This window comes from Callorhinus ursinus, unplaced genomic scaffold, assembly GCF_003265705.2.
Source record: "Callorhinus ursinus isolate GAN/ISIS: 27379988/994484 unplaced genomic scaffold, GSC_fseal_2.0 scaffold7, whole genome shotgun sequence".
Lineage (NCBI taxonomy): Eukaryota > Metazoa > Chordata > Mammalia > Carnivora > Otariidae > Callorhinus > Callorhinus ursinus.
Genome location: NW_027397069.1, coordinates 59,893,092 through 59,905,553, shown reverse-complemented (window position 1 = coordinate 59,905,553; position 12,462 = coordinate 59,893,092). Strand labels below are relative to the sequence as shown.

The 12,462-nt window shown below is 35.6% G+C and overlaps 1 protein-coding gene across 9 annotated transcripts in view; it reads right to left on the bottom strand.

Moving 5' to 3' along the window:
* TRPC4 (transient receptor potential cation channel subfamily C member 4) overlaps positions 1-12,462 on the bottom strand; it is a 199,777-nt gene that overhangs the window by 35,284 nt on the left and 152,031 nt on the right. For all 9 annotated transcript variants that reach the window (XM_073894641.1, XM_073894634.1, XM_025874532.2 and 6 more), the window contains one exon: positions 5,177-5,316. In XM_073894641.1, the coding sequence (XP_073750742.1) occupies positions 5,177-5,316 (140 nt within the window). The remainder of the gene's footprint in view (positions 1-5,176; positions 5,317-12,462) is intronic.

Below are 12,462 nucleotides of genomic sequence, written 5' to 3'. Positions count from 1 at the left end.
AAATATTTGCCATATGAGAGTAAACAGAAAATGTATACTGGTTTTAATGTTTGATTTATATGGTGAAAACCTTTCCCCTTCTACAAATTGGTTAGATAATGAAGTAGTGAAAGACAATAAGAAGGCATAGGATTTTCTCCTGTGATAGATAATACTAAATTAAACATTTAGGATTTAAATCTCTACAGAGTTCTGTGCTATAAAATTAAAGAATATTTAGAAAATTCCCTAATTTGGAGAGTACATTGCAGTTACAACATTTGCGAAATGGAAACAATATTTGCCTTTTGTCTAGCTGACAAGCATAGGAGAGTTCAATGAGCTATTTACTCAGAAATATTTAGAAGAAAGGTACTATGAACAATTCCATCATGACTGTTAAAATAAATGTCCTTATCCATAATGATTTTAATTTTTGAAAATATTATTTATATCACACAGTGGAATAGGCATAAGAATTTAATCATTACTGCCAAATGACTAAAGATAAATATGAGACAAGTTGTACATATAGAAAAGGACAGGGTAATATTTAGGAGAAAACCAGTCCTAATGAAGATAAAGTAACATTTTATAAGTGTGGCCAGGCATCAACAAGCTCTGGATTAACTATTTCATACATAGTGAGAAGAGGAAATGGTCAACAAACTGTTTCAAGGATTAAAAGCAAATGAAAAAAAAAAAGCTCACAATTCACGAGCTGTGAAATGTCCATGAATCAAGGTATTTAAAGAACTACCACAAAACCTTTCATGTGAGGAGAATAGTGAAGTCACATATACTTTTGTACTGTCTTTGGCTGTACAATATAATGCTATTGTGTGGTACATAAAAATTAAAAACAATACCGAGTGTTTATATTAAGCTCTACTTATGACATTAAATGTGTTTGTTAATGTAATCTTTGCAAACATTCTATAGGATTTGATTATTAGTGTCATTTTACACATGAGAAAATTGAGGTATAGATTAAGTAACTTGTTCCAAACCACACAAGTAGAAAGTGGTATAAGTGGTACTCAGATCAAGTACAGATCAGAGCTCAAACCATGGCCTTAGTTAGAAGGACCCTTTGGTGTGTGTGTGTGTGTGTGTGTGTGTGTGTGTGTGTGTGTGTGTTTAAAATCATCTCTAGGGCGCCTGGGTGGCTCAGTTGGTTAAGCGACTGCCTTCGGCTCAGGTCATGATCCTGGAGTCCCTGAATCGAGTCCTGCATCGGGCTCCCTGCTCAGCGGGGAGTCCGCTTCTCCCTCTGACCCTCTTACCTCTCATGCTCTCTATCTCTCATTCTCTCTCTCTCAAATAAGTAAATAAAATCTTTAAAAAAAATAAAAAAAATAAAATCATCTCTAGGTGGGGAGCCTGGGTGGCTCAGTTGTTAAGCGTCTGCCTTCAGCTCAGGTCATGATCCCAGGGTCCTGGGACCGAGCCCCGCATTGGGCTCCCTGCTCTGCGGGAAGCCTGCTTCTCCCTCTCCCACTCCCCCTGCTTGTGTTCCCTCTCTCGCTGTGTCTCTCTCTGTCAAATAAATAAATAAAATCTTTAAAAAAAAAATCACCTCTAGGTGAATGAATTACAAAAGGATAAATCAATTAAGCAAGGGTGGCCCTTCTGCCAAACCTATTCTAAAAGTTTCTCCCCTTGGATAAATCAGTTTCTGAAAGGTTTTCCTTTTGAGGAATGACAGGTTTTTTTGGTCTGGGTCCATGGCTTGGCTGAAAAGACCTAGGGCTGGATTTTTGCTTCCATTTATGCACCTTCGCACTGGGGGTAGAACCTGTACAATCCTACAGAGATCTGAATTATAACTCCCTGGTAATTTTGCCTGCCCCAGAATAGGCAAACTATTTACCAGGAAGCAGCATCAGGGGATTCCATCTACCTCATGTTTCATAATTAATAAATCATCAATCTTGTGGCTCTTCCCTCTTAATTTTTGTTTTCAAATCCAGCCCTCCAACAGCTTCCCCAATGTTCATTGCTCTACTTCAGGCATTCATTATCATTTGACTCATTCTCTGCTTACATCTCATTAATGCCCCTCTTTATTAATAGAGCAAATCCCACATTCTATAGCAGAATGTGAAAAGTCCTTCTTATCCTCCCCTCATCCCAATTTACTGGATCATTTCTCTTAGATATTGGCCTCCTTTATACACTCAGACTTTTTTGCACATTGTGTCTTTTCTCTCTGGAATTCTCACGCACTTTCATGAACCCAATAGGTGCCCACTGGCTCTGTCTTCCAGGACACCTCCAGTAGAGTTTAGTTCCTTCTTTGATGCTACCACAGTCCCTGTTGTAGAGTTTATTGTATGGGAAGGTTCTAAAACTGATACGCATGTCGCTTTCCTCCACCTGACTGTGAACTGCTTGAAGGCAGCGGATTTGTCCCAGGCATCTTTGCACTCTCAGAAAACAGATGAAATCCTGGTTTGTTAGTGTGCTCCCAGAAATTCTTACTGATTGATTCACATAATGGTTGTTTGCCTTATTTATAGCAGAGTCTATTTTTGTAGACAAATATGGCCTCTTTTCCAGAAATAGTAACTTATAAATTAACTAAAAATTAGCATGAAAAATTGAATGATAAATAAAAAAGAAGTTAAGGAAGGGTGAGTCAACAAGTTGGCATTACAGGCTCCCAGAGTAAGTGTTCTTTTGATTATTATCATCATTCAATGGGTAATAACATTGGGAACGACATTAAATAACTTGCCCCAAATCATACAGGTTTCACATGGTAAAGGCAAGTGTGAATCCAGAGCTCAAACTTTTTTCAACTAACATAAAGTAAATGAAGGGACATAATAAAGATATTTAAAAAGGCAAGTCCAATGAGCTCATAGTATATGAAGGAGGAGGACATAGGAGTAAAAGAGAAAGAAGAAAAATTAATAATGCATGTTTATTCTATAACAGGCATTTTAATTATGTCAGCTTATTTACTGCTCATACCAACAGCACAAGGTAAAAATTATTAGTCTCCTTATTTTATAGATGCAGCACAGAGAGGCAGAGAAACAGGTCAATTTCAGATAACGAGTAAGTGATGGAGGAAAGAAGTGAGCCCAGAAAACACTACCCACCAAACTCCCCCGCTGCAACTCAAGTTTTAGTCACACAAACTAATCACTCAGAAAGAACATTCCACACTTTACATTTACAGTCATAGCTGAAATCCTATGACCACAGTGCATAAACGAACTGTATTTCTTGAGATTCCACGTTATTTACATCACTGTCATCTGAGGTAATTCCTCTGCCTTTCCATCTCCTCTTTACCCCTTCACTCCTTCTTCATCACATGGGGTGGGTGAGTTGAATTTTGAGCATAATTTTTTCCTTGTTGTAGTATAAGGGAGAATGTTTACATTTTAATATTAAAATAGATGTTGCACATGAAGAACTTACAACTTTTTAAGAAAATTCAAATCCTGTGCCTAAAACTGAGACACAAAAATTCACAGGTATTCATTAATTTACGTAATTGTACCCACCATATACCAGAGTTCTTATATTAAATGTATACTAAATGTATATTAAGTGTTCATATATTAAAATGTATATGTACTATATGTAAACACCATATAAATGTAATATATAAAAATATTCTGTATCTTAATATAAATATTGCATATAAAATATGACAAATTCTTTTTGATATCAATCTCATACTTTTCTTAGCTGTTGAACAGAATTATACAGTCCAGTATCATTCAGTGTGTCTTCCTTAGATCAACTACATCAGCATCGTCTGATGAATTTGGTACAAATGCAAATTTAGGATCCTCCCTAATATTCCTACTTTAGAATTTCTGGGGATGGAGAAAGGGAATCGCCTTCCAGGTGCTTCTTTTGCACCTGAAAGTTTGAGAACTGCTACAGTCCTATAACACCAGAATTTTATATTCGTATGGGGCCACAAAAAAGCAGATATATTACTTTTTCGTAGAGAGATGAATAAAACAACTTTATAGATATACTTAAGGGTCATTACAAAGAAAATAGGAATTGGACAGAAATGCACTTAACAAGAGCTTGCCCATCTCCTACATAGATGCATAACCTCCTTGGTTAAGACAGTACCTTCCGCTCTCTTAAGGTCGTCAAGGGTATTAACCTCAATGCAGGTAGGAAAAATTACCCAATTATCATTTTATTCTTAAAATATAGCTTGCTTTACGTGAAATTGGCAGGCAATGTTCTTTCCTAATGTTTTAGTGAGTGCTGGCAACATTTTAATTGAACAAATTCTAGAAACTATGGCCTTTCCAACTTTGGGCATTTTTGACCCTGACAGAACTGAATACTGCACTAAGATACTCAGGCTGCTATTTTAAGAAGTAGACGAAATGGACATGAGTTCACCTACATGGTAGTATTTTCTAGATCAGATCGCTAAATTGCATGAATCATTCATGTAAAGCCTAATTAGACACTCTTTATTTTTTACTAATACAGTAATCATTTTGAAATAAATTTTTTTAAAAAAGGAGAGGAAAGGAAAGAGGGAAAAAGAAAGGCAAGAAGGAGATAATACTTTGGTTTGAAAAATATCCCCCAAAGTACAAAATAATCCAGATTGTCATTGCAGAGCAAAAATGTTTTACATAAATTCTGTGGTTTGGAAAAGACTGATATTGTACAAAATCTGGGGGAGTGATGGGTGTATGGGATTTCAGGCACTGTCATATTGAATGGGATGAGGAGAAAGAAATTATATTCTGCTCTAATTATATCAAACTATATAAGTTTGAGCTGAAATAATTCAATGCTTTGAAAGAATAATATTTTGATCTATGTAATGTTATCGGTTAGTTATAACTGTTAAAAATAGATTTTGGTTGCCAAAATTTAAACAGTGTTTAAGGTAGAATTTCATTAGAAATGGAAAGGATTAGAAATGAGAGTAACTACTGTGAGTAATTTTGAGGCATCATTCAATTTAGATGCAACTAAATTGGGTGACAACTTCAAATTGTGAAATTTTTTTATGACTATAAATTGGGTATTATCTATGTATTTTATACCCATCATCAACAAAGTCATGAGGAGGTGAATATCACATATACATAATGCTCTAGGTAACATTATTAATAAAATTAATAACAATCAAAGGTGTATCAGTATTTATCAGAACTTATGCTTTACCAACAATATAAACAATAGTTACCTTTACAAATGCAACAATTTTCAATGAGATTGTTGCCAAATATAAGGAATTCATCACAAAATCCATTAGATTCCACCAATCATGGATGTAATCTTGAAGTCCACCATCCCACATTTGTTTAATTTCTCCCCATATAAAACCTGAAATTACAGAAAGATTCATCGTTAAATGTGATTTTCAATCAAATTACTAAAAATAGAGATATGCAACTTAAAAATTATAGAATCTCAGAGCTGCAAGAGACTTTATTGTTTCACTACATGAAAGATCTCTTTTTAAAGACAGTAATATTCAGTCTCAGCCACACTTTAAAACTTACAGGACACTGAGCTAATTGTAGAGAATGCTCTTAGGGCAGTTTCCCTTTCTTTTATTCATTTGATACATTCATAAGAAGGTGCAGTTTTTGAATCAACTGTAATTTCTCTGCACTATATATTTTTCTCATGGAAAATATGGTAACACTTACTTATAAACAAATACTTAAAGACATATTTCCTCCAGAGTTGAAATGACTCAAAGATTCATGAAAAAACAGTGTATCTGGTGAACATAACTGTCTTAATTCCATCAAGCAGGTACTTTGTTTTGCTTTTGTAAGCAGTTAGCAACTTCAGGGATCTGATTTCAGTTCTGGACACAAAACGGTTATAACATGCATGATGTTTCATAAGAAGACCTTATATCTAGCAATAGCTTTGAAACTATATCCAGAGAAAATAAAAATCCCTTTCTTTTATAATGGTCATATTTTTAATAGGAAATGTTTTAATTTTCAAATTCTAGGAAGTACTTATAAAATATCACTATGTATCATTCTATTTCCATAATCTTATTAAAATTTTATAAATCAATTTTCAGGCCCAATGATGAAAGAGAGAGATATCAAAGGGTGTAGAATCAGGAAATAGTAAAGTGATAAATATGATTTCATAACTACATTAATATAAGCAAATAAGACAACTCTATTAATAATAGTCTGGAATGTCAAATGTGTAGCACAGTGTTTCACAGCTGTCTTGCACTAAAAGCCAGAAAAAATCAGATTAACTATAAAATCATAACCTTTCATGGACCTATCAAAGAGATGGGAAACCAAAGAGCCTATACTTCTAAGGAAAGCAGGTTCCTCCAAAGAGAGCCTCAGGGTGAACATTAGCTCACCCGTGGCAGAGTGCAGGCATAAGAGACAAATGCATCATGCAAGAGAGTAAGAGGATTTCAGAAAGACTTTTAAATAAACTTCTAAAGGCTGAGTCTGAGCTAGCACAAGAAGGTAGAACCCCTGGGACACAAATACAAGAGGAGTCTCCAGCTCCTTGCGTGCTCTTTTGCATAGAGTACCCCTCTTCCTTAGGAAGCACAACACATGAGCCCTATGGGAGAAGCAGGAAAGAGTCCTGGGCCGAGGGTTTACACCAGTGTCATTCAAGGGTTCCTACCACAGGCGGGAGGTCAGGAAAGTCTCTTCTGCACATGACCTGCAAAGTGTCACTGCTATAAGTAGTAAGGTATAGAGCATTGAGAACCTCCATCCCTAATGCCCAGGCATCATCCTACAGAAGTCTGACCCTAGACCAGGACAACAGAGGATCTGCCTGTGTTACATCACCAGGCCAACAAACAAAGTAACGAGCAGAAGCTGACGACCACTGGAGGAGTGGCAAGAGCATGGAGAGAGAACCCCTCTGAGGCACAAATGCACAGAGGAGGCCAAAAGGTGTGGGTGGAGCAGGAATTCTGAGAATAACCCTCTTTCCTACTTGTCTTAGTCAGTTGAGGCCACTCTAGCAAAGTATCACAGAGTGGGTGTCTTAAAACCACAAAACTTTATTTCTCATAGTTCTGAAGGTTGCAAGTTTATGAGCACGGTATCAGCACAGTCAAGCTCTGGTGAGAAGCCTTTTCCATGTTGTAGATACTGACTTCTCTTTCTCTCCTCACATGGCGGAAATAGAGCAACCTAGCTCTCTGGCCTCTTTGTATAAGGGCATTTATCTCATTCATGAAGGCTCCACCCCCATGACCTAAAATGCCTCTCAAAGTCCGCACCTCCAAATGCCATCACCTTGGGGGTTAGGATTTCAATATGTGAATTTGGAGGGGACACAGACATGCAGTTCCTAACACCACCCGAAGGAGAGTATATGGTGCTCTGAAGATGACTGTAGCAACGAAACTCAAACCCGGCTCAGCTCCCGACTACATTGCCTCAAATTCCTGCATGATGTTCTCGCGGAAGAAAATGGCATGTCCATTTTCCGATGTCAATGCTACATGTACTTCTGTCTGGCCTTCTGCACAGGCAGATGTACCGTCTCCAAATACACACATGCAGGCACACTCTGATACATCATATTCAAAATGTTTTAAAAAGATAAAGAAAAAATATTGATGGCATCAGGAGTGGGGGTGGGGTGGAATGGCATGGCATTCAAAGGAAGAAATCAAAGACTGACATCAAACTTGTTGTCTGAAACTATGTAAGCCAGATGCCATTATTAGAGTGCTGAAAGAAAAGAAAAAATAAAAGTTTACCCAGAACTCTATACACGGCACAAATAACTCTAATAAATGAGGGTGATTGAAAGACATTTTTTCAGACAATCAAACACTCAGCTTATTGCCATGAGACCCATGCTACAAGAATTGCTGAAGGGATATATTTTAGGCTGAAGGCATATGATACTGAAAAAAATTAGGTTTGTAAAAAGAAATGAAAACCTATATCCAGGAATGGTTAAAAAGAAAATAAATGTAAAATATATTTTTTTTTGAATTGCTCTAACAGATAATTGACTGCCTAAAGCAAAAACAGTAGCAAAGAATTGTGGTTTATAACATATATAACAAATAGAAAAGTAAAATGACAACATTAGCACAGAAGATGAGAGAAAGGAATTAGAAACATACTATCATAAAATTCTTACACTACATGTCAACAAAATAAATATTATGTGAAGTTAGACTGTGACAAATTAAAAGTTTATATTGTAAACCCTAGGACATTCTCTTAAAATATTTTTAAATGTAGGGGTGCCTGGGTGGCTCACTTGATTGAGCATCTGACTCTTGATCTCAGCTCAGGTTTTGATCTCAGGGTCATGAGTTCAAGCCCCATGTTGGGCTCCATGCTGGACATGGAGCCTACTTAAAAAAAAAAAAAAAATATATATATATATACACACACACACACACACACAAATATATACACACATATATATACACATTTAAATGTATAAAGAGCCAGAAATATAAATAAACGTGAAATTATGAATAATTTGACAACAGGCAGAAAAAAGGGAAAGTGCAACAAAGAACAGATAGAGTCAATAGGAAAAACAATAGTAATGAGGTAGATTTCAAATCCATCGATATTAATAATTCCATTGAATAAAATGTATGGTCTTAAAAAATGTATAGTCTAAACACACCAATTTAAAGACAGAGATGGTCGTATATAAAAATGCAAAACACAACTATATTACAATTCATCAACAGGTTAAAAATGAAAGAATAATAAAGACACTATGAAATACTAATCAAAGGAAAGCTAAAAAAAAGGAAGGTGAATTGGCTATATTAATATAACTAGATATATTTCAAAAGAAAGAATGTTACCAGGTAGGTAAAGGTATACTACTAACGTAAGATTGAAAAGGCCAACTCACTGAGAAGACAGAACAATCCTAAATATGAAGGCAGCTAACAACATAACCTTAGAAGGCAACATGCCATAATTAAAATCGAAACAAAAAAGACAGAAAGGTAGAAATATAGTTAGATGGAGACCATAGTATTCCCCTCTGTAGAACCTGTAGGCAGAAGTTTGGTAGGAATATAGAAATTCTGAACAACACCATCAACAACCTGACAATGGCAGAATACACTTTTTTTCAAGTGCGTGCATATGTAGTATTCGCCAGGAGAGACTATATCATGGGCTATAAAACAAACCTTAACATATTTATGCAAATGGAAATCATACAAAATGTGTTCTATGACAACATAATAAACGAAAAATCAGTAACAAAATGTATTTGGAAAATCCCCAAATATTTTGCAATTGAACAACATACTTCTAAAAACCCTTGGTCAAAGAGAAATTTGCAGAATAATTAGAAAATATTTTGAAACTGAAAATGAAAATAGATCCAAAAAAATAAAATCTGTGATGCAGCTAACATAGCACTTAGAGTGGAATCTATAGGTTTAAATTAAGACTTTATTAGAAAAGAATAAAAGTCTCAGTGATCTTAGCTTCAACTATGACACTATGAAAAGCAAAGCAAACAAGTTAAGCCCAAAACAAGCAGAAGAATGTAAAAGAGATAAGAGCAGAAGGCAATAAATTTTAAAACATAAACCTTGAGAAAAATCCACAAAAACCGAATCTAGTTCTCTGAAATGATCAGTACAATGGATAAAACTCTGGCCAGAATGGTCAAGAAAAAAAGAGGGAAGATACAAATGATCAATATCAGAAAAGGAAGAAGGGGCGTCAATACAGATCTTAGGACATTATAAGGAAAACAAGTGAATAAAATGAACAACTTGATACCCATAAATTTCACAACTTAAATGAATTGAACATTTTCCCTGAAAGACACTAACTTCTAATCTCAACTCAAGAGTACAAAGAGTAACCTGAATTGTCCTATACTTATTAAAGTATTATGAATTCATAGTTAAAAACCTTCCACCAAAGAAAAATTCAGGTCCAGTTGCTTTATGGTGAATTCTACCAAACATTTAAGGAAGAAATAATACTAGTGCTAAAAACACAAGCAGCGAACACTTAATACAAAAGGAAAAAACATCCAAGAGGCAAGCAAGTGTTGTTCTGATAAAAAAAAGTTTGACAAAAATAATACAATCAAAGAAAACTACACACTAATAACTTTTATGAATATGCACAAAAATCCTCAACAAATATTAATTAGTAAATTAAATAGAGCAATATATAAAATTGATAATAACGGTTTTTCCCAGGAATGCAAGACGGTTTCAACATTTAAGAACCAATCAATGTGATTTATGCTATCCATATTCTACTGGGGAAAAGAGATCTCAATAGATGCCGTAAATGCATTTGACAAAATTCAACTTCCATGCATAATAAAAACTTTGGCAAAGTATGAATAGAGGGGTAATTTCTTGATTTGATAAGGGACATCTATAAAAATATACAACAACCATGTTTATTTTGCAGAGGGCCAGAGAGTAAATAAGTTAGCCTTTGCAGTAAATGAATGGGTGTGGCCGTGTTACAATAAAACTATTTATAAAAACTGTCAAGTGGCGCCTGGGTGGCACAGTCTGTTGGTTAGGCATCCAACTCTTGATTTTGGTTCGGGTCAGGATCTCAGTCAGAGTCCCGGGATCCAGCCTGCATGGGGCTCGGGCTCAGCGGGAAGTCTGCTTGGGATTTCTCTCCCTCTGCTCCTCCCCTTGCTTTTGTGCGCATGCTCTCTCTCTTTCAAATAAATAACATAAATCTTTAAAAAAAAAAAAAACTGTCCAAGGGTCATATTTTCCTGCTGGGCGATAGTTTGCCAGGCCTTGTCTAGTATCTTGATTGTGGTGGTAGTACATGATTGTGTGTGTTTGTCAATGTTTTATATCTCTGTGCCCTGAAAAAAAAAAAAAGTAATGCTACAACTTGAAGGCAGCAAAAATGATGAGAGATTGATGCTGACAAATGGAGATAGGGATAGATTACAAATAAAGAAATACAATAAATATCTAATACGTCATAAATATAATAAATATAATAAAATATCAATTGTGATATATTGTTGATAGGTATGTTTGAAAATTCTCATAATAAAACTTTGGGAAGAAATAAAGGTGAATTAGACTTTAATAGTCTATCATCATTTAGTAAAAACTAGAAATGGTTATTTATTATTATTCAAAAATTTTTTTTTAATTTTAAGTTAGATTTAAATGAATAACCCTAGGTAAGGACTGATTTCAGTTGAACTAATTTTAATGTGCACTTTCAAAAAGATTTTATGTAAATTCCAGTTAGTTAACATACTGTAATATTAGTTTCAGGTGTATAATATAGTGATTCAACACTTCCATTCATCACCCACTGCTCATCATGTCAGGTGCCCTCCTTAATCCCCATCACCTATGTCATCCATCCCCCACCCACCTCCTCTCTGGTAACAATCAGTGTGTTCTCTATAGTTAAGAGTCTGTTCTAACTTCAGACTCTTAACTATGTGTGCATTTTAAAGTCTGCTATAGACCCTGCTTTATTCTGGATTTGGTGTTTCTATCCCAGCTTCCCCTTTGAGGGTTCTTTCAGAAAGAAATCCCTCTTGAGAGCTCAGATAACATAGGGACTTAACTGGGGAGATGATAATGATCACTGCCTCCATATTGAAGAAAGGAATATAACAGACCTGAGTAGGACATGATGGTCTGATTTTAGAGCTTGTGGGAAACTTACAATTTATATTACCCAATGAGGAATAGGTACACTGGAACCCGTTTCCTCCCTTCATTCTATGGTGCTTTTTCCTACTGAGCCTGGGGACAGTCTCAGAAGCCAGCACATACCCACAACCTACATAAGAAAAACTAAGGCCAAAAGAGACAGTGTAGTGCTCCACTACCAGCTGATAAAGAAACCAGAACTCAAGCTCCTGAGGCAGTGCTCTTAGACAATGTTTTCTTATTTCTGAGATTTCACAGTGTGGCTTATTTGTTGTTTCATTTGAAACTTTGCCAATTCCCAGAGATGAGAAGATGTGTGCACTGCAATCATTAATTGAACAAATGCATTTCAAGTGAATTTTCACCAGAGATAAGAATTTTACTGTATCAGGTGAGTGAGGTGCTAGGCTCAGCTCAACTGGTAATCAGCTTTGTAATCTTAGACAACAGTGTTCTAGTGTTCATTACCTCATTTCAAAAGAAGAGAGGTTTGGATTATATGCAGAATCCTACATAAAGAATCAACAATCATACAAATCTTACCATCTACCGCAATGGTATGAATAGCCAGACATTACTTCTTCCTATCTGGATTATCAAATTTTACTAAAATCAATCTGCTTCATGGAAGCAGAGCTTCCATGAAAGATTAAAAACTGTTTGTACCAGAGGACACAGATTTGCTTTGGTCTGCCCCCAAAAGCACAAATTGGATCTTTGATATGAAAATTATAGAGAGAAATCTTCTTGCCCAATGTAAAGAATTCTTTGGCAATCAGAGTTGTTCCAAAACTGGAATGGATCACCTTGTGGGATCAAGACTCCAATCCAAAGCC